Raw genomic sequence first — 23200 nt, 5'->3', positions numbered from 1 at the left:
CTCTACAGGAAAGGGCAGAGCAGGCTGTACCTGCTGCGGAGACTCAGGTCGTTTGGAGTGGAGGGCCCACTCCTGAAGACCTTCTATGACTCTGTTGTGGCTTCTGCTATCTTTTATGGCGTGGTCTGCTGGGGCGGCAGCATCTCTGCTGGGGACAGGAAGAGACTGAACAGGGTGATCCGAAGGGCCAGCTCTGTTCTAGGATGCCCTCTGGACCCAGTGGAGGTGGTGAGTGACAGGAGAAGGGGCTAAGCTGTCATCCCTGTTGGACAACATCTCCCACCCCATGCAGCAGACTGTGACAGCACTGAGCAGCTCCTTCAGTGGGAGACTGCGGCACCCACGGTGTGGGACGGAGAGATTTCGCAGGTCTTTCCTCCCCACTGCTGTCAGACTCCAAATAAAGACTTTAACTGATCAAGCACACACATCCATACATATGCAATAATACTAAGTGCAATAATCCTTTCTGTCATCGTTGTATTTTTACTCAGTTGTATATAGTATTTGTATTTGTATTCTATTTTTATCTTATTGTATATTTATTTTATTTTATTCTACTGTATATAGTTATTTTATTCTATTCTGTACAGTTGTGTACTGTATTTATTCTTATTGTATTCTAATTTTTGCCTCATAACTTTTGCACTGTCCACTTCCTGCTGTGACAAAACAAATTTCCCACGTGTGGGACTAATAAAGGTTATCTTATCTTATCTTATCTTATCTTATCTTATCTTATCTTATCTTATCTTATCTTATCTTATCTTATCTTATAGACTTTTTACATCAACAACTGACTAATTCTGGTAATTTGACCCATGAATAAGAGAATGTAAAGATCAGCAAGTATCTGAAAAAAAAACATTACAAGACAGACAAGAAAACAGAAACAGAAATTCATCATAGCTTTTGTATGTACATGGGCTGTCACTGTATTGCATATGTGCCCTTCATTCAAATGTGTGTTAATGAAGAGGACAATCCCTAATTAGATAACACTAGTTGGCTTCTGATTTTATTTCAAATCATATACATGGTGGGTATTTCAGGTTGTTAAAAGCCTTTTTTGATTCTGTTTTGTTGTTTTGTAGATTTGATACCAGTGAAGAATATCAATGAGAACTAGAAGGGACATTCTGAATTATGTGCCCCTCCACTGTCCTCCAGACTCTAGGACAGGGGTGTCCAACTCCAGGCCTCGAGGGCCGGTGTCCTGCAGGTTTTAGATGTGTCCTTGAACCAAGACAGCTGATTTAAATGGCTAAATTACCTCCTTTACATGTCCTGAAGTTTTCCAGAGGCCTGGTAATGAACTAATCATGTGATTCAGGTGTGTTGACCCAGGGTGATATCTAAAACCTGCAGGACACCGGCCCTCGAGGCCTGGAGTTAGAAACCCCTGCTTTAGGATGTTGATTTCCAAATGAAATGCAGCATTTACTTTCATCTGAAAAAAAGGACTTTGGACCACTAAGCAACAGGCAAGATACCTTTAAAGTCTCTGGTTCAGGAGCAGCTTGATGTTACGAATGCTTCCTTAAGATGTCTGTGTACGGTGGATCTCAGTCCACTCCTTGTGATGCTCCCCCAACTTTTTGAATATATTTTTCTTGACAGAGCTCTCAAGGCTCCGGTCATCTGTCTTGTTTTTGTATCACACGTTTCCCTTCCAGACAGCTTTCCATTAATGTGCTTGAATACAGCACATTGTGAACAGCAATGCTTTTCAGCAAAGATCCGTAAAATAACCGATTGTATTCTGGACAACTTGGTCAAGGCGTCAGTCTTCCCCATGACTGTGGTTGTATGTACATAACTAGACTGAGAGATACACACTAGTTTAACTTTTTGAACAGTAATTTAGTCAAATCAAATGAAATATTCTAATAGTTTGAGGTAATTTCAATTTTGTTTGTTTGTTTGTTGTTGTTTTTTTTTGGGGGGGGGGGGTGTTAACTGGTGAGGCTAAACAAGAATAGAATAACATTACTTTTGGTTTTTGAATAGCAGGAAAAAGATATATTTCTAATCATAATTTTAACCAAAATGGAGCAGTCAGCGACAAGTATAAACCCAGGTCAGAAACACGGCTATTAAACGTAGCCTGAACAGCCCAGTCCAGTTACAAGAACCTAAAAGAAAGGCTTATCAGGGCTCAGTCTGCATTATGAAAGTGGATTTTATTTAGCAGTTTGGAGAAGAAATCTGTTTTCACATCCAGGAGGCTACTAGATTCTCACAGCAGTCTGAGAATGAAACATATGCACAGCAGTAAAATTTCTTTTACTGAGACAGGGATAACATGTTAACTGACATGTGGGCTAAAAATGTATAAATGCAACCGCTACCTGCGCTTCATGCTGCAGCGGTCTGCCAGGTGAAACAGAGGAGAGAAAGGCTTGTCTTAGTAACAGCCACATCAAAGAGATTAGTGAAATACGATATATGTTCATATGAACATACATGCACATTATAACCTATTGATGCAACGTTGCTTTATGGTCTTGTGGGACCCACACTGAATTGAATGTATGTATCCAACCTGAGGGCCTCTTTTTGTTTTCTTAACAGTGTCATTTCAACCGAGCCTGTTAACGGAGGCGGGGAACTGTATGCTAAAAATGCTCTGATGAGCAGCTAAAATGTCCAAGAAGAAGAAAAGTCGTTGTTTAAATCAGCCAATGGCAGCAGCGGAGCACCGCGCTGCGCCTCTCATGGTTCATTGGGGGGCGGGCCTTGCCGGGGAGGCCCCACCCCTCAAGGCCGCGTAGTTTGGTTGAGCACAGGCTGCAGTTTCAGTTTGTTTTATTCACCATTTTGAAGGTAGCTGGAGGTAAAAAAAAATATAAGAATTTTTGCGTTAGGAGGACTACTGGCTGCCGTACTTTTATTTTCACGCGCTAGCTCGGACGGTGGAGTTGTGCGTCAACCTCACTCCCCTCGGTGTTTTGCAGAGCGGGAATCTATATTCCTTTCCCCCCCCCCTGTGCTTTTTCTTCTCCCCCTTTCTCACATCCTTAACCTCCACAGTATTCCTGCAAAATGTCAAGACCAGTGAGGTAGGTGTGCTAAATATGTCTTCTGCTCTCTCCGAGTTAATAACGACACTGTGCTGGCGCCTGGCGTAGCCGATAACGTGCACGTCTCCACCATGTTGTGTTTTATGAGCTGGGAATTTGTTTATTTCATGAAAAAATAATGGGAATGTGTGCATGCGTGTGTGTATGTGCGCTTCTCTTCTCGCGTGTGCACCCTCATTTTTTCTAATATGGATCCCAGCGCTGTGGACTGTTCGCCATGTCTTGTGTGGAGATACGCGCAGCCCGCCGCCGTGTCGTGTCTATCATGCTTTTAAACGGATCCATGATGTGCATTGTTGGCTGCTATGTAGGCCAAGCGGAAAATTAGTCGGTGTGATTTAACCAGCTACGTTTTACGGCTCACTTAAGCCAGGCCAGATAACGTTTTCCCCATTTTGTTTGAGAATGAGAATATGGCTACCCATTCATCCAGGGTAGGCTCCAGAAACGCCAATACACCCCCACACGAAAAAAAAAAAATCTCCGGAGGAGGTGGTGGTCGGCCTCGGGATTTGATCTTGTTACCGCGCAGACTGTGCGTGTCGTGTTGTAGTCGCCATTACATCGCATTTCGGGGGGGTTCGTACTTTGAGAACATTTTTAAAAATGGTGTCAGCCAACGAAAATGTCGTTGTTGTTGGGGGAGGAGGAAAAAAGAGCACTGAGAGCGGGTCTACATTTACAGAGCTGGCAGTAAATTAACACTGCTGGCTGATGTCAGAGGAAGGCGGAGAACTACAAGAAGTCACCACACCCCCTCCAACCCCCATCCCCATTGCAAGATCCCCGCTGTGATTATAACGCACGAGGTGCATTCAGACCTTTTATTCAGATTAAAATGCCTTTTTACGATTACTGTAAATCACATTAATGCTAATCTAATGTAAATTCAGTTCTCGAAATTTTGTGGCGACAACATGGAATCTTTTACTGGGTCATTCTCGCAGAGACAATTAGGTGAATATTTAGGGACTGTATGAAAATTACTCCTTATTAAAAAAAAAAAAAAGCTGTGAAGTTAAAAGAAATCCGACATTAACTAATGTTCTTCTTAATCTTATATTCGGGTTGAGAAAACAGGGTTTCTGCCTTTCAGAGTTTATAAGCTTTTAAAGGCATTGCATTAAAATAAATTGTAAAAATAAGGGCTTAGTTGGATTTAAAATGTCTTGAGGTATTTTTTTGTTGCGTTCAAGACACGCCTAGACTAAGAACGTAACAATGTTAAAATATGCTTTGTAGGATTTTAATATTTACTTTTTCTTTTTCTTTTTTTTTTACATGCTAAACACAAAGTCTGTACGTGAGCCCTCAACAGGTATAAAACAAAACTAAACATGTCGATTAAGACAGGTGAAGTCAATGAACTTTGGACAAAATAACACTGCCTTACTCTTTTTGTCAACACTCAGAGCACAGCAATCACATTTGAATAAACTTTATTGGAATTGTTACTTAACAAAGCTTGAACATGTGCGCCATCCAAATGTTGCATGCCATATAGTCATTGTCTGGCAGTAAGTGATGGATTGCAGGGCTGCCTCATATAACTGAATGCTGCACTGTGAAAGATTTGGGACAATGTGCGCCAACATAAAACCTGAAAAGGATGAAAGAATAGTGCTCTCAAAACGATTAAAAAAAGCAAAACTCAAAAATGTTTAAGCATTGAGTTATAATTTTAAAGTCACGAGGACGACCAGTAGAACAGGACAAAATGTCTTTAGGAACATAAATACTTTCATGCTGAAAAAAAGCAAAATAAATAATTAGCATGCGTTACATAGAAAGGGCATTTGATACCTTGGGCAAGCTCTGCTGGGAATAGCATGTTTTTTCTGTTTGTTTTTTTCTACACATAAAATAAAAAAATAAAATAAAATCAACTCGATTAGACACTTCCACAGATCCATTGATGAAGTCATTGCAGTTAAGATTTTTGCATTTTGCTCTTTATTGAGGTTGCCAGAAAGTCAATACTAAAAATGACTGTTGGACTAGATACTCATTTACAAAAGTGTTGTCCCTCAGCCGAGACAACTTCACACAGCACTGTTGCAGATACTCAGGCACACAGCCCCTCCCCTCACTAGCAGCTAAACGCATGAACAATAGTTGACATTTAAAAAAACTTTGAGGAATTTTGTAAAGCTCCATTTTCACCAACATTGACGCATTACAGAGTTATAATAAATGCTAACCTGCCACTGTACATTTTAATGTTAGCTATTAGCCGCCATCCAATAGCTACATTAGCTGCCTGTTAAATCCTCATTAACGTGGTGGTTAGCGACAGTGGCTAATAGTAAAATAATACATTAATATGGGAGCTATGCTGCAGGCGCTGTCAGTTCTGCCCATCTGTAACATTCATAGACAGTGTTACTTTAACATAATGCAATTATTTGTGCCTATAGTGTGTTACATTACATTACATTACAGTCTGCCAGAAATGATAGCAGCCTACTTTACCAACTCTGTTTGAATAGAAATGAAATTAGAAGCCATGTCAGCAGAAGCACAGCTATACCTCAGACACCTTAAAAATATTCTTTTTGTTGTGTAGCACCACCCAAAAAAATCTTGAACACATTCTTTACAGGTATGTTGTTTGTGTTACTCATGCTATTGTTTTTAATGCTCAAATCTCCTGATCAATAATTTACTAGTAGTTTAAACTAGTAGTAACAAGGAATAATTGCATGAGACTATAACATTCCTTGATAATCAAATGTTTTAAATATTAGTGAGAAGCGTGGTACCTTGCGCTGTGTCTACAACTGCAGTATATGGTGATGCATTGCTTTGGTAGCGAGGCTTTATCAGTTAACTCTAATATAGCCAACTTCATGTATCTTTTTTTTGGAGGGGAGGCAAGAGCTCCACCTAGACCTCGGCAGCATAGCTTTACATTTTCACGACCTACTGGGCTACAGAATTTAACCATAGAAAATGGTTCGATTGGAAATACACTACACTTTGACCTACGCCGTAACCTGAACTGGAATATCATTAAAATGGTGTTTTTACAAGAAAAAAAAAAAGATGCAATTGTACACTTGTGTGTTCAACCCAGCTGTGACGACAATGGCACAATGTGCCAGATTCTAAAAATTAAGAGGTGCACAGCAAGTCAGATGGCCACAAAAGCAGTGGTGCATGCTACATGATGTGACGTCAGAAGTCGTCCCGGGCCACCCACGGTGGGTCACGTGGCGAGAATAAAAACACCATAAGAAAACGAAAGCTGTCAGTAAAGTCAGGAGAGCTATTCTGTGTAATTAAGAGCTGTTTACAACTGTTAATTTGGTTGTTTAATAAACAAAATCTAACGTTGTGCATAACATCGAATTTCCCAGAAGAACCCACCCGAGGGATTAATAAAGTTCTATCTTATCTTATCTCTTATCTTAACATTGCGCACACAGTGTCAGATTAATTTGGAAATATTGCTAATGTCAGCATTGCTAGCACCAGCAGCCAGGGTTGTCAGCCTGTGTACAGGGTGTTTGACTGTTATTATTATCGTGATTTGTCCCCCCCGAGCCTGATTCTACTGGAGGTTTCTTCCTGTTACAAGGGAGTTTTTCTTTCTTACTATCACCAAGTGCTTGCTTACAGGAGTAGTCTATTTTAGGGTCTTTACCTTTACGATATAAAACACTTCAAGATGAATGTTGTTGTCATTTGGCGTTATATGAATTGAATTAAATATGCCAATTCAGTCAGATCAAATGACCAGTTCTGTAGCAGCTTTGTCAAATTACTTAGCCTAATAAACTGTGTGGTTATCTACATCTTAACACTGCTTGTTTATGAGCACATTATTTTATCACTGAAATTATAATGGGTTCTGTTGTAGATTAGTGGAGGTAGCAATTATTCTTTGTCTACCATCTGTGCTTGTATGCTAACATGAGATTGAGTCTGATATTCATTATACTTATGCCACATTATGCTACACTGGAGCTCAGTTTGCTTTAATTCTTGTATGAACTGCTAGCTGCACTCCTTTTTTTATTTTTTTTTATTTTTTTTAATGCAGCTGGTAGTTTTACTCATAGGCAGTATAAAAGCTGCATTCTTTTAAATGGCCACCGGGGGAGATACAGTTGCTGCAAAAAGACTGCCAACCCTTTATAGTCAGCATGTGTTGATCTTTTTGACGTTACATCACGTTGCGTGCACCACTGTATTTGAGGTGCTTCAGTCAGTCGTGCCCCGCTTCATTTTTGTAACCTGGCGTATTGTACCACGACCGTCACAGCTGGATTGAAGACAGTACGATTGTGTCAGTGTTCATCATTTTAATGATGGTCCAGTACAGAAGCTCAGTGATACAGGTGACTGTGTGATGATGACGTGGCAGCGAGCTAAGTGACCAATGCAGAGGGTAGAGCAGGGCGATATGGCCAAAAATATTTATCACGATATATATTTGAAAATTTGCGATAACGATATAACCGACGATATAATTGATGCGAGACAAAATACAACTCCACAACATTACTAGCGCAAAAAGACAACCTTCCATTTATTTTCACTTAAACAAGAAGCTGGTTTTTATGTACATTAAAGCTTTATAAAAATGTAACAGTGCAAATGCAAATTCCTTGCTGAAAGTTTAACCAAAAGGCATTTCCAGTAGAAATGGGCTGACATATCCTGAGCATAACCATGTATAATATCCACTGAAGTTAAAAAGAGGTGCTTTGCAACATTAAACTGCAGTGTGCAGTACGTATTTTTCGGACCATAAGGTGCACAGGATTATAAGGCACATTAAGCGAAACAAAGCAGTCAGATAAATCAAACTTTATTACAACTCATTCTTCTTGCTTCCTCCACTTCTGTACCATTGATTCATTAATGTTGAATTCTCTGGCAGCTGCTCTATTCCCATGTTGTTGCAGTATATTAATGACTAACCTCGTATTGTGGATGGATTATCTCAGTTGTTCTCCTGACTGAAGTTTGGTCCGTTTACAGCATCCTGCCATGCGATTGCATTTGTCTCTAACCATGAGGAACCTTCACGTTAACTTTTATAAGTGGAAAAGTGTTAGGTTCGATCCTCCAGCTTCACTGTTTATGTTATGCTAACATAGCTGTGTCGCTAGCGATCACGTAGCACATCATTATATACCAGCTAGCCCAACTTCAGTAACCCTACAAACGTCACTGCTGTTTAGTTTCCTGTCTTCATTTATGTTGGAAGTGATAGCAGAGCTGTACGTTTGAATTTTTTCAGAAATCTCTCAGTCAGAACATGCAATATCATGCTTAGGTAACTAGCGAAACTAGCGAGCTAACTTCCGCTAGCTTCCTGCTAACTTCTAACTCCGTTAAATGTAATAACTTTTGTTTTCATGGATGCCTGGAAGTTAAACTTTATAGTTACACCTGGTAAAGCAGCAATGCTGATCGTTTTATTAAAGATGAAAGAATTTAGACAGTTTTTAACTCTACAGTGATGCTGCAGTGTTGTTTGACCTGAAGCATACGGAGTTTAGGACCCAGATTACTCCCAGATTTAAGAGCATCTTAGTCCGACAAATACGACAATAACGACGGCCGCTTGCATGTTCTGCAAAAAAATGTGCTTTGTTGTGTATCTGACGGACAAACACCAAACCAGTTCCACATCACTGAAGTTGCACCATTTTTACAAACCAATTCTGGTTCATCTGTTTCACTCAACAATCGGCCATGTGCATATGAAAACAAAGGCACTGCGCATGCGCGTTTTACTCCCATTCTATCGCGATATTTCATTTTCCTATCGTTGCCTAACATTATACCGGTATTACCGTGAACGGTATAATATGGCCCAGCCCTAGCAGAGGGTATACTGGCGCCCTGTCTGTTTGAAAACGGCTTTCTGATTTGACTTCTATAAGTAGTTTCCTGTTAAGTTTGTGGTCTGTTACTATTTTCAGGCTGTGTTGAATAAAATATCAAGCCCGCTTTGTAATACTTAGTCATACTGTGTTTCAGGGTAATACTGTGTATCAACGGTATACTCATTAGTTAGAAACTTCTGATTGACAAGGCACTGGCCAATTATCATTCACATCTGGTTTCAAAACACCAAGATGGCATTGTTAAAATCTTCAGAGAGTTCAAAACAAGATTTCTAATATCAGTTGGTGACATTGTTTTGCTGTATCCATATTTTGTACCGTTTTAGGTTTCACCAAAGTAACATTACCGGTTTAATAAAAGGCAAAAGCCCACTGCTGATCTTATTCAGGACAGACCTGCTGTTTTGCTCTGGGAAAGTTGCCGTAGTCAACTCCGTCCGTTTCAGGTCCCAAAGTCAAACGAACACTACGGTATCACTGAGAGTTAAAAACTGTCTAATTTCTTTCATCTTTAATAAAATGATCAGCGTTGCTGCTTTACCAGGTGTAACAATTAAGTTTAACATCCAGGCATCCATGAAAACAGAATTTATTAAATTCAGTTAGAAGTTAGCGGGAAGTTAGCTCGCTAGCTTCCACCTAAACATGATATAGCATGTTCTGACTGAGTGATTTCTGAAACAAATTAAAACGTACAGCTCTGCTGTCACTTCAAACATAAATGAAGACAGAAAACTAAACAACAGTGACATTTGTAGGGTTACTGAAGTTGGGCTAGCTGGTATATAATGATGTGCTACGTGATCACTAGCGGCATAACTATATTAGCATATGTTAGCATAACATAAACACAGTGAAGCTGGAGGATGAACGCTAACTTTTTTCCACTCGATAAAAGTTAAGTGAGGGTTTCTGGTGGTTAGGGACAAATGCAATTGCATGGCAGGATGCTGTAAACGGACCAAACTTCAGTCAGGAGAACAACTGAGATAATCCATCCACAATACGAGGTTAGTCATTCATATACTGCAACAACATGGGAATAGAGCAGCTGCGAGAGAATTCAGCATTAATGAATCAATGATAGGGAAGTGGAGGGAGCGCAGGTTTCCTCATATTCCAAAATTGCTTCGTCTCTTTGCTTTTACTGTTGCCCGGCATAATTTGCAGATGATGTTATTTGCAGCCGCTGCAATGCTTTTGACCAAAACAGGCACAGCTTGATGACCCCATCAACATGCGCTATCGCGGTAGAGCGGTATAGTCAAAATCTCTACCGTTGGCCAGATTTATATCATTTCTACCGTATACCATTTATACTGCCCCCTAGGGCTGGGCTATATCATACCGTTCACGGTAATACCGGTGTAATTTTGGGCAACGCTAGGAAAATGAAATATCGCGATAGAATATGGGTAAAACGCGCATGCGCAGTGCCTATGTTTACATACGCACATGGCAGCGACGTAGAATGAGAAGAGCGAAAGCGGATTGTTAAATGAAACGGATGAACCAGAATTGGTTTGTAAAAATGCTGCAACTTCAGTGGTGTGGAACTGGTTTAGCTTTCGTCCGTCAGATACACAACAAAGCTCTATTTTTGGTAGCGCATGCTAGCGGGCCGTCGTTATTACCATGTTCTTTGGAAAATACGGCACACTTAAAATCAACCCTTTGCTTTTTCTGAAAATCGACAGAGCCCCTTATAATCCCGTGTGCCTTATGTATGAATTCTGGTTGTGTTTACTGACCTCGAAACAATTTTCTGTGGTACACGGCGCTCGAAAATCTGTCAAATGTTTTAGTACGACTTTGCTAAGCTACGAACCCACACCGCTTGATGGATTGTCGGAGCATTACGGCTATCGTAGGCAGGCGCCTTGCAGAGTGATACGTACTGTGCTTCAACATAATATTACCGTATTGTGTGTGTATAACCTCTTTTTAAGTTTTGTGGATATTATACTTGGTTATGCTGAGGACATGTCGGCCAGTTTCCACTGGAAATGCCTTTTGGTTAAACTGTCAGCAAGGAATTTGCACTGTTACGTTTTTATATAACTTTAATGCACATAAAAAACAGATGCTTGTTTAAGTGAAAATACATTGATGGTTTTTTTGCACTAATAAAGTTGTGGAGTTGTAAAGTATTTTGTCTAGTGTCAGTTATATCGTCAGTTATATCGTTATCGCAAATTTTCAAATGTATATCGTGATAAATATTTTTGGTCATATCGCCCTGCTCTACTGCCCACCCCTAATTCAGGGGTAAATTTTTTCCCAATGATTTTAACCTGAACTGTCTGTTTGTCTTGGTCAGTGCTGCTCTTCAGTTTTCCAAAGGGCGTGTTACCTGAAGTGCAGTCAAATACTGTCACTGAGACCTCCCCCATACACTTGGCCCAATTAGCCTTTGTAACTGTAGAAGGTAGACCAGTGTCCAGTTCAGGGCCCCCTGGCTGGAAGGCGTTTTATGTCTCGTACCAAATAATACGATCGAGACATTCATACACAGCCAGCACGTTGCCACTTGCACCACCTGAACTGCTGGACATTACATATGATAGCTTTGTTGCACTCTAGTCTACACTGTCTAATATCGGGTTAAGGCAGTAACTTAATGTAATCTAATGCAGTGTGTTCTTCTTCACAGGAACAGGAAGGTGGTGAACTACTCACAATTCAACGAGTCTGATGACGCAGGTAAGTGAGGCTTCAGATGTGTTTCATTACAAATGGAGTGACACAAGGGCAATGTACAGATTGGTCTCTGCTATAGATATTTAGTATCAGTGCACAGTAATGACACAATTTAAGGTAAAAAGTATGAGGTAAAAAAAAAAAAACCTGTCCTGTGAGGCGATACTGTGTTTTGGTACATTTATAGGCGCACCGTTTCTCTTTACTTTGTGTCGACCAGTAAATAAATACCTCTGCAGAACAAATGTTTGACAAATCTGTTCCAGTTTTGTGTCTGAAAGTAAACAGAATTTTAGCTGAGATATCAGATTTTAAATCCCCAAATATCAACGTTGGTTTTTAAAATGCGTCATCAGTTGGAATCTAAAAGATATTCAGTCTCCTGAGAAAATCATGGTCCAAGTTTCCAAGTTGAGGCAAAGTGTAAGTTCTTCAGGTGCTGGTTTGGCTCATGGGGCGAGAAGGTGGCTGGGTACGGCTGCCTTCCTGACCACTCGCTACTGCGATATCCAGCCAAAGCAACAAGGATGAACAAAGTTAATTTGTCCATTTTTGTCCATCCTATAAGTACAAAACTAATGGTCTTCTGTTAGTTTTAAGTATAAGCAAGCTAGCAATAACTGAGCCTAACAGCTGGTTTTATTCTGGTAGTGTTTTTCTTTTAATACAAAGAAGCGGTTTGTTGCTGCAACATTTTTGCCTGTTCTGGATTATGGAGATATTCTATATATGAATGCTTCTGCTCAGTGTCTCTGGATGGTTGATACTGTGTCTCATGCTTCTCTGAGGTTCAGCATGAACCGTAAATTTCAGACTCACCACCGTGAGTTATACCCTCGGGTATGTTGGCCTGCTTTGGCCAGTCAGTCTCATTTATACGGTTTTATATATTAGGCAATACCCGGATTGCTGCCTTCCTATATACGTTCCCTGGTTGCAGTGAAACATGCTGGTCATTATTCTCTTCGTCCGCATGGTTACTTGTTGCTTTCTGTTCCATTTGCCTGAACTGAACTTGGCAAAAGAGCTTTTGTCCATTTAGCCCCCTCGGTTTGGAACGAGCTGCAGAACAACGAAAAAATGACAGAATTCATTTATTAAGTGATTTTAAATCAGAACTAAGAATCTTTGAGGCCAGTCCCATAACATGCAACTGTTTCAATTAGATTGCTTGTCATTTTAATTTTATTTTATTTTTTTATTTATAACCCCCAGGATATTTTAAATTTGTGTGTGTGTGTGTGTGTGTGTGTGTGTGTGTGTGTGTGTGTGTGTTCTTTTATTTAATTGTGTAATTTGTGTAAAATCTCAGTGGGGACTTCCTGGTTAAATAAAACAAGAAAAATGAAAAGTCATTGACAGTCATTTAGAGTGGTGACGTTAGCATTTAACTCAAAGCACTGTGATGTCTTAACTGGTATCTTGTAGAGCTGCTAGCATGATATTGAGTTGTGTGTCTTAAAGGTTAAAAGTGCGCTTTCTCCTTAGATGAGGAGTATGGTGACGACAAGCCGAAGAAGGTGCGACCAGCCCCTCGTGAGCACAAGCGCTCAAAGAACTCGCAAGATGACAGGTGAGCCCTAAGTGGAGATTTGGTAGGATTGTTGTGTCTGGTTACAGTTTCTAATGCAGTGTCAGACACTGTGATCAATTTTACACTTTATCACTTGGATGTAAAGGAATATACTCGGATCTAAAGGTCCGGCAAACATGTACATGGTGAAGCATATGGTGACCTGAGCCTTTATAGGAAAATAGAGAACAGGAAATAAATTGTTGATTTAATATATGTTTAAAAAGGAGAGATCCAGGTGACAGTTATCAGTTTTTCAGACAGGGCTGGAAGAAGGGAGGACAAAGTACATCACATGTTGTGTGTATCATGTAGTTGGCACAAAGGAAAAATCAGGATATCAGAATATGCATATTTTTGTTAGTGAAAGATCTCAGTGGCAGGATATTAACTGTGCCAGAGACAAACACTGGCACCGTTTATCAATTTGTTTAATAGTTCTTGGATATCAAAGCAAGTGCCAGTTATAGTGCTGATTGCTCAGTCTCTTACTGCTGCTGCCACCTGTGGCCCAGCCCACCACAGGTGGCCTTTATTCTCTCTATCATGTGTGATTATCGCGCTGTTTAATCGGCATGTTGGTGTGTTATTTGGCAGATAAAATCACAGTTATGTGAATAAATTAGTCAAGTCTGAGAGACTGAATAGAGGAGAAAATGGTTGTTTTGTATTTTTACATTTTTTACTCAGTAATGTAACAGTAGGCAAAATGAAACATGCTTCCCACTGAATGAATAATGTTGAATCAGTGAGAGTAACACTGGCTGGAGCTCATCAGGACATCTTTCAGACCAGTCCTCAGCACATTACGTCCATATTATTTCATCCATGCCAGTCCATTGCAGTCTGTCTTGTTGAAGAGTTCCTGGCTGCCTTTCCTCGACTTACTGAAGACACTGTTTTGTTTATTTCTTGTTCTGCTCCCCAGTGAGGACTCTGATGACAAGCTCTCCAAACCCAAAAATGATTCAGCAGGTAAGTCAGTCTGAGCTACATGAAAAAGGTTGACTCTCTCTGAAAACAGCTGGAGTTTGATTAACGCTCACTGACTTCCTCTGTGTCGATACTAAAGATGACTTTGGCAGCGATGATGAAGACAATGACTTTGGAGAGGAGGAGGATGAAGATGGAGGAAGTGACTATGAAGAAAAAAGAGGGAAAAAGGGAAAGAAAGCCAAGGTGGAGAAGCCCAGCAAGCGGGGGCCGAAGAGAAAACGGGCTGCAGGTAACGCAAGTTTGTTTGAACACTGCGTCTAATTCTCTGCTACAACTCTGGCAGCATGAAACACTGAAGACGTATGCAGCTTTTAATGTTGATCAGCTTTGTTTGTTGTATATGGAATTTTACTTTGGACAGTGTTATCCACACACACGGTCAGATTGACTAAGAGGGGCAAATGATGATGCGCTCGCAATCTCAGGAATGCGGTGATGGAGAATGGGAAGATCTGGGAATGCTCTCAGGGCTTCAACTGGCATTATGCTAATTTATAAACAAAAGAATGCAACAAATCAAATAATGACCAGCAAACCTTTGCAAGAGTGGTCGGAAAACAAGCAAGCAATCATATCAAAAAATCATACGGTAAATGTGTAGGTTTTCCTCATTTTCTACATAAAATTCAGATCACTTAATGACAGCTGAGGAAGAAACAACGTTCTGATGTGAATGTGTTTGTGGTCTAACTGATCCAACAAGCTCTGATCCAGACTGTGGCATCGAGGTAGGTCTGGATCAGAGTTTAGGTGGAGATATTGAGGTGTTATTTATCTGTTAAATGCCAGGTCTCTCTTGGAAATGAGACTTTTACCTGGATAAATAAAGGACTAATAAAAAAAAGTTTGAGTGATCGAGCACATGATTTTGATTTGCTCAGCTCTCGTCGACCCTCTGAGTAAAAAAGGTTCAACCTCTGAGAGCGGCACACGGCGCTTATGTGTTTAACATTTCCACAAAGTGTTTTCTTGAGAAAACAAAACCACTCAAGGAATAAGTCATCGTTTTGAGATTGATATTAGTCATGGACTCGTTACTGGTCGCCTGGTAACTGGTCTAAAGGAAAAACTAACCAAGAGCCTCATTCTTGGTAAAAAGCTCTACTTTTATGTTTAGTTTTTTAAACTCTCAGAAACAAGCTGTAGTCTGAGCTTCAGATGTGGCGCTATACATTTTAGCCGCATCAAAGAAACAAAGGAGTTTGGCAGCTAAAATGTCAAAACTGTCTAAAGTTTGATCGGTTGTGCTCTGTCTGTATTCTTAGATGTGACCAAACAAGGCGGATGTCAGTTTATCAGCTGTGTTCTGTGTAGCCATGGCGGTGTGTTATAGCTTCAGGAGACTCCACAATGTTATCCTCGTGGTTTTATCTTAAACGATAAAGAGATCATTGACATCGATCGCTTGACATTATACATCCAGCTGGAGGATATCTCACTCAGCCCACCACAGCTCGAGAGCACTGGATGTGCTCTCCTGGACATTTATTCCTCCCACACTTTCAACTGATTGAAGCGTTTGCTGTCCTACAACGGTCCCCGACACTGTGATTTATTATTACTGTGAATGGAAGCTACGGTGGACGAGGCTGATCAGTCACTGTCATCTGCTGAGCTGCGATTATAAATACTGACAACATATCGGTATTTGTAATTAATATATTAATTAATTGATGGTCCGGACAATATCCTGTTCGTATCTGCTGCCCACTTTTTAGTTATAGCGGAGCAACTTTATGTTGCTGATTTAAATCAGCCTTTATATTTCTGCCTCATCAACAAACAAGTGAGTAGTTGCACACAGAGGTGTGTGTGCGTGTGCAGTGGAGCCAGCAATGTGGGCCTTCAGATGTCCTACATGGCATAAATGGCTTACCTGCAATGCTCCACTGTGGCTTTTCATTACACATCAGGGTTGTACGTGTTGTGTTTGTGCTGTGTTGCTTTGCTGCTAAGCTGTTTAGGCAGTATCCCCTCACGTATGTTCATTAGTTACAGTATGGATGTGAACCGTGCGCTCATGCTGGTAGCCTGCGTTTGTGGTATTCATACTGGAAGTGACTCCTCAACAGCAGCAGTAATAAGTTTTCTGTGTTTGGGGCACTCGGTATACATCATGGAGGGTGGATGGCACCGCCTAAAGGCCACAGTATGCCTGCTGTAATGGTCGTTTCACTCACCGCAGCAACCACAGGAAGCCTCTGCAGTAATCCCCTGGACAATAGGTGTCGCCAATCAGACAGTATCGCCACATAAGTGCTCCTATAGGAGGAGGACAAGTCAATACCAAAGCCAAGACTTTGGAGAGGGGGCACAAACGCTGAAGTTTTCAAACTGTTCCAAGCGGTCTCTGAGCTCCTGAGCTGGAATATCATTAAAATGGCGGGAATAGCCGGCATGATTATGCACTCGCGTCCTCAACCCGGCGGCGGCGGCCACAGCGCAATGAGCCCAATTGCAAGAATCTGAGAACGCGACAAGTCGAGCACAATGGCACTGTTAATGGGTGCATGCTAACCACCAGCCTGCACTGGCATGGCTGCAGCTGTTTTGGTTTTTGCTGATCTCGCAGAGGAATGATGGGACAGTAGAACTGTCCTTTTTTTGTTTTTTACGACCAGTTGATGTGGAGGGTTTGTTGTGGAATTAGTGGAAAGATCTACGTCTGAATAGAAATAAAGTTGCATGATACCGGAGATCAAATAAAAGCACTATATAGAGCAGCATTAAGGCACTGTTTCCGTTTGTCTTGTTTGTTTTACCCATCATCCTCTGAGTCGTTGTGTAACTGTCTGTGTGTGTTCTTGTGTAGATGACAGCGATGACGACAGGGAAGTGAGTCGAAAGCGTACAGTGCGTCAGGCGGCCTCAAAGGCCGTGTCCAAACAGAGAGAGATCCTGCTGGGAGATGGAGGCAGCGAGGATGAGGAACACGAAGATCAAGAGGAGTCCTACATGGACCGTATGTAGAACACAGCACACTTTGATACAGCAGCTCATGTCTTCACTAAAAACAATGTAACTGTATCTTCATTTGCTAGGACACAGGCAACAGTGAGCTGTTTTTGTAGTATGAATTTTTATCACAGCTTAAATGGTATTTTAACTAGTAATTGTTTTCAGACTTTAGGTCTGGTTTTTAGTTTGATCTATAGCCTCCATTCTTCGTGGCAATAGTACTCATACTGTAAGCATGCACCTTTTCTGGCCTCTTTAAACCATAGATAAACCATCGTGTTGGTGATGCTTTTGTTTGAAGCCTGGAACGATTTGGTTCTTTTGAAACTGTACAGGAAGCCAAGCAGTTCAAAAGCTTGACAAAAACAAGACACCATTCATCTAGCTGTTCATCCAGCACATAAGCCACTACATACCTCACTCTATCCAGGTATTCACACTGGAAATAGCCGGGTGTTTACTTTAATTCACTGTGTTCTCCACAACATATACACATGATGGGAAAATGGAGGCATTAGAAAACACCCAGATACAATACTTGGTCCCTTTCTGCTAACAAAAACAGTGCATTTGATTATAACTCCTGTGTCCTGGAGGTTAATGTTCAACAGCGTGTTTATCTCCACAATTTACAAACTGAACTTCAAGTTGTTTTCACTCGCCAGAGTTTGTCAGCTAAGATAAGTTCAGCAAGCTTTTTTTCTCATAACTTAATTGGTTCTATTACTAGTTTTAGTAGTCTTTAGTCTTGTGTTTTCGCTCCCTATACGTTTCTAGTAGAACGATAAAGCAGGTTGAGTTTGGGGGCAGAGCTACATTGGGATCTACAAGTCTTTAGATCATGTTCATGCAGACCTACCCCTGTTTCAAAATGCCTGGTTTGCTTCTTGGTGGGACGCTGCTAATCAATAGATGACGCTGAGGTCACTACTCCCATCTTTTATGTATAGTCTGTGCTTCCCAGAAACAGATGTAGTAGTTGGGTATCAGTAGACTCCCAAGTCTTGCAAATTGGATGTGACCCAGAGAGCCACAACAGTCAAACTGGAAATGGAATCATCCTCTAAAGCCGCAGTGCTATCATGGTATTAACTGGAACTGGAAATGGATGAAGACATTAAAGTACCTCTGTGTTTGAAATGGTTTTTGTTTTAAACTGAAGCTGGGGAGGCTTTAATATTCCAGGCATGCTGTGTATGTATGTAAACAGTGACTCTTGTTCAGTTGGATACCCTCTGTGCTCGCTCTCTGAGATTCTTCTGTGTCCTGTTTGCAGCTGACGAGTCTGGCAGCGATGAGGACTTCATGGTGGAGGATGACGATGACAGCGACTACGGTCACTCCAAGAAGAGAGGCAAGAAGGTGATTCGACGGCGACGGACAGACAAGGAGAAGAAAAGCCCCAAGCCACGGCTAAAGGCCACAGGTGAGGCAGCCAATCAGAATACAGGTGCAGGAAGATGGGTCCCAGTATGCCTGTGACGGGGCTTCCTTGCTCACCATAACTTCATTGTGCAGTCACAGGAGGTCACTGCAGTATTCTCCTGAACGATAGGTGCCGCCATTCAGACAGTACAACCACAAAAATGCTGATGTAGGAAGAGAAGTAGTCAAAACCGGAAACAACGACTTTCCAAGTGTTTTTTTTTTTTTTCCCCCACAAAGTTTTCAAACAGCTGCAACATTTCCCTCTGTATATCTGTGTATCTCTGAGCACACAAAACCTTCAGTTTTTACACCCAAGTTGTTTATTTTAGGAACTGTTAGAATATTAAATGAATATGTTAAGTAAGTTGACATGCTGACTGTGAATCCTGTTCAAAAGTTACAATCTTAAATGCTTATACGAGGCTGGGTTGCAGGCAGAGAAGCCCAAGCCTTCCCCTCAGTCATGTCCAGCTTATCTGGGGAAACACGGAGGCATCCCCAGGCCAGCCAAGCAATATAATCCTTTCATTGAGTCCTGGGTGAGGTGTTCTAGGCATGTCCCATTAGGATTTGACCCAGGGAGTGACCATCTCCAAGTAGCAGTGCTATTTTGAACCCCTCTTGAATGACTCAACTCAGAACCCTATCGGTGAGAGAGAGGACAGTCACCCTTTTAAGAAACCTAATTTCCACTGTTTGTGTCTGCAGTCTTATTTTTTGCCTTCAAAATAATGAACGATAATAAGCTGCAGCTCCATCTGGTGGCAGATGTTTACGTAACATTTAGGACACGGCGATTTGTAGCATTTTCAACGGAAATGTTAACAATTAGATTAAATAACGAGTGCGTCGGGTACTAGTGACAATAGCAGCGATCAGTCGACTAGTCATTACCCTGCCCTCCCTTCTCTCATCCCAACCGGTCGCAGCAGATGGCCGGATGGCAGATGGTTTTTCCTTCCCACTGTCGCCAAAGTGCTTGCTCATAGGGGGTCATATGATTGCTAGGTTTTTCTCTGTATGTATTATTGTAGGGTTTACCTTACAATATAAAGCGCCTTGAGGCGACTGTTGTTGTGATTTGGCGCTGTATAAATAAAATTGAATTGAATAGTCGCGCACATCGTGTTTTGTGTGCTCTAAAACGAGAGCTGAACAAAATTTTCCTGACAAATGCAGGAGAAAAGTAAGTCGCTGCTTGCTGACAGAAATACTGCAGCAGGCTATTACAGGACTACACATATGCAATGTACATTAACAAGTACTTGTTAAGGTTGATGGTGCAAAAATGTGTCACTGAGTGGATCCTGATCAGAAATGGAAACGGAAAATATGAATTGGTTTGCCTTTGCTTTGCACCTTTGCTTCAGGTGTGTGCCAGTGCAGAGCAGTGGGTACCGACCAGTGTTAAATATATTCCTCATTGTGAGTCAGAGTTACATGGCAGCCCACCTGTGTGCATTTACCTGTGCGATTAGTCACTGACTGATTTGTGTCCTTCTCTCTGAAGTGACCCCCAGCCCAATGAAAGGAAAGGGGAAGGGGCGCCCCAGCACCAAGGCGATGGAGAAGAGCTCACCCAAAGAGGAAGAAGAGGAGGAGGACCCAGAGAGTCCCCTGGAGGAGGAAGAGGAGGAGCCCGAGAAGAAGGAGAGTTCCCCAGCTCCCAAGAAGACAAAGGAGGCCGCAGGAGGAGAAGAGGAAGAGGAGGACGAGGAGGAGGAGGATGGCTCAGAAGAGGAGGCACCCTCTGGAGAAGACTAGAAGATGGTACCCATTTGAAGCCCATCCTCCACATCTCTCTCTGTCTGTTCTCAGTGGGTTTTTTCTGTTCTTCTTTTTGTTGTTTTGGTTTTTTTTCTTTTTGTTTTGCTCTGCGTTTAGACTTTTGTTTGTTTTGTTTTTTTGGTTCTTTTGGTTTGTGCCGGTGGCCTGGCTCAGTGGTTTGGACTTGGTGTGCTTCTTTAACCTCCCCCCTCCTTCTCGCTGCCTCCAGCTTGGACATAGTGCTCCTGTGGCTGTACAGCATATGTAAGGACTTAGCATTTTCTCTTCATCCTTTCTGGATTTTCGTGTGAAAACTGTCAGCGCTAGCAGGCATCCGTCCCGAGTGTGAACACACCCCTTCACTGCTGTGTATCTTTGTTTCTTCCTCGCGGTTATCAGGCATGACTGGCCACACTCTTTACTATTTTTTTTATTTTTTTTTACTGATATGTGTCGGTAAGTTGAGCACTGTATTTGCAACATGACGTTGAGTGAGCACGTGCAGGCAGCGGTCAAGCCTTCACCCTCTCTGGTTTGCTTTTTTGGCACCAGGTGGTTGTTTTAGACGGTTCTTTGAGTTTGAGCAGCGTCTTTTAAATTCTTTTTAAAGCTAGCTCCGCTTCCTTCAGACACTTTGATCTACATAGTTTGCGGCTGCTGTGTTCGCTACATGTCAGACTGCCACCGTTGCACATTTCAAGAAGACGCGCGTGTGTGTGCCTTTGCATACACGCTTAAATTTTCATTGGGGTACTTTTTGTATTTTTCCTCTAAGCCCATCAGCTGCCTTTGTGAAATGGTTTCTGTTGTTGTACATCAGGCTTTCTAATAACCTCCTTTTAAAAAAACACACACAATTTCTATTCCCTGCATGGCTACAGCATCTTCTGAACACTCAAGCCCTTGTGCCAGGCATCCTGAAACCGTTTTATTTTAAGAAAGATGTGTTTTTGTTTTCTTTTGTCTTTTTTTTTCTTTTCAGAGTTAAAAAATGAATGTTTTTCTCCTGTTGGTTATTGTTCTAATTCTCTATTCAGATTTTTTTTGTAATGTTTGTTTTTTAAGAAAAAGAAATAAAATGTATCTTGATTTTAAAGAAAAAAAATGTCGACCCTATCCAATCTGTTCTTGCCTGATGGTTTGATCAGCCATCCCTTCTTTGACTTATTCTGTCTTTTTCATCCCCCTCCCACCCCCAAACACATCAGCTTTAGCGAGGTCCATGTTTCCTGGAGGCTTTTTTTTTTTTTTTTTTTTTTTTTTTGCCCACATTACTGTTTCCACAAGTGGACACCTTTTTGACTCCAGATTTCCACAGTCCTGCGACTCGGGAGTAGATTAAAAGCGGGCAGCTCGGTATATATCCGGCATTTGTTTCTCTGTCAATGCCTTAATTTTCATTGAGTTTCGGTCGTGGCTCTGATTATATCGTCACTGGAGGCCCGAGAATGTAATCTGTCCTCAAGTTTTAGGTCTTTGCTACAAACGGCAAATTAGGCTTAAAACGAGTCAACAATCTGTACGATCAGCAATCCAAAGCCATAAAACGATCTCAAAACTAGTGACTCGGAGATCAGGTGCAGCACTTGTGAGATTAAACGTTTTTTGTTGTTTCTTTTTTTTTTTTTGCAACAAATAGTGTTTGATGTCAAAGCAAAAAAACAAAGAAAAAAAGCAAAACAAAAAAAACCCAAAAAAAACAAGTGTATTGCGGTCTTGGGAGTGTGTTTTCACATCAAGTCTGAGGCTGCAGTAAACGTCAGTCCTGGATGTGTACAGGACCCACTCGAACCTAGTCCCTGGTTCAGAAGCACATTCGATTGTTTTCCGACTGTCCTCGTTCGAAGGTTAAAGTGTTCTTTCTACGTTCAGGTCCTGAATTGGCACCCATCTGTAGCTACTGTCATTTTCTGATTGGAACTTAAAAAAAACAAACCTCTGTTTATATCAACCTAACGCTGTTAGCGGTAGGGTCAGATAGCGGCTCGTAGTTCACAGCACTGAGGGCTTGAATGACGTTCCTATCATCTTCCCGCAGGAGCCACATGGCATAAGGCTATGAATTTCTCCTCTCTCATTCATTCTACAACTTCTGTTCTCTTTCTGATGTCTTTTTTTTTTTTTTTTTTTCTTTCAATCTACCTTCAGTTATACTGGCAATGTAAATGTAAGCCAAGTTGTGATTCCTACAGGAGACCAAGTGGAGAAGATTTTGTCAGTAGTATGGAAAAGGAACACTGAACTCTTGAATCTTTTTGCATGTTGTGGAAAAGTGCGAAGCGGTGATGATGATGGTGGTAATGGCAATATTGTGGTCTTACAAAAAAAAAAGTATTAACAACGATGTTGATAATGTTTTTGGTTTCCCAGCTTCTAATAAAGGCAACCTACTTTTTATACAGATTAACTACTTGTTTTGTGCCGTTGAGCTCTGTGTGGGTGGTGACTGGAGGGATGAGTATTGATGGGTAATAAACTGCAGTGCCCCCTGACTACCACTCGGGGGCGGCGTGTTCAACAGCACCACTATGTTTTCAGATGTTGATCAGGTCTGGTCACCAGATGCTATATTTAGATGGGCTTAGTGACAGTGCTGCTGGCTGAGGCACTCCTAACCCAGAGGGGGTAGGAAGAACATTTGATCTGTGTGTGTGTGTGTGTGTGTGTGTGTGTGTGTGTGTGTGTGTGTGTGTGTGTGTGTGTGCGCGCGCGCGCATATATTCCCTCAATAGAGCTCTACATGTGGGACCTTTCTATCTAAATAGATTTTACACAAAACACAGTACAGTTTATTTTTTTAGCTGGTCCACAATAAATTATAACTGCCCCAG

At 41.4% G+C, this 23200-nt stretch overlaps 1 protein-coding gene across 1 annotated transcript; it reads left to right on the top strand.

Moving 5' to 3' along the window:
- Positions 1–2738: 2738 nt before the first annotated feature.
- Positions 2739–22776, top strand: nucks1a (nuclear casein kinase and cyclin-dependent kinase substrate 1a). The gene is made up of 8 exons (XM_005934506.3): positions 2739–3062; positions 11601–11650; positions 13136–13220; positions 14149–14195; positions 14293–14445; positions 17029–17178; positions 18451–18600; positions 20113–22776. Exons 1-8 carry the CDS (start codon positions 3046–3048, stop codon positions 20364–20366), a joined length of 906 nt encoding a protein of 301 aa, XP_005934568.1. The 5' UTR covers positions 2739–3045; the 3' UTR covers positions 20367–22776.
- Positions 22777–23200: the final 424 nt, after the last annotated feature.

The sequence above is a fragment of the Haplochromis burtoni genome, unplaced genomic scaffold (assembly GCF_018398535.1).
Source record: "Haplochromis burtoni strain Fernald_Lab_line unplaced genomic scaffold, NCSU_Asbu1 Contig_186, whole genome shotgun sequence".
In the NCBI taxonomy this organism is placed as follows: Eukaryota; Metazoa; Chordata; class Actinopteri; order Cichliformes; family Cichlidae; genus Haplochromis; species Haplochromis burtoni.
The sequence above is the reverse complement of the archived record's forward strand: the minus strand, read 5'-3'. Positions and strand labels throughout refer to the sequence as shown.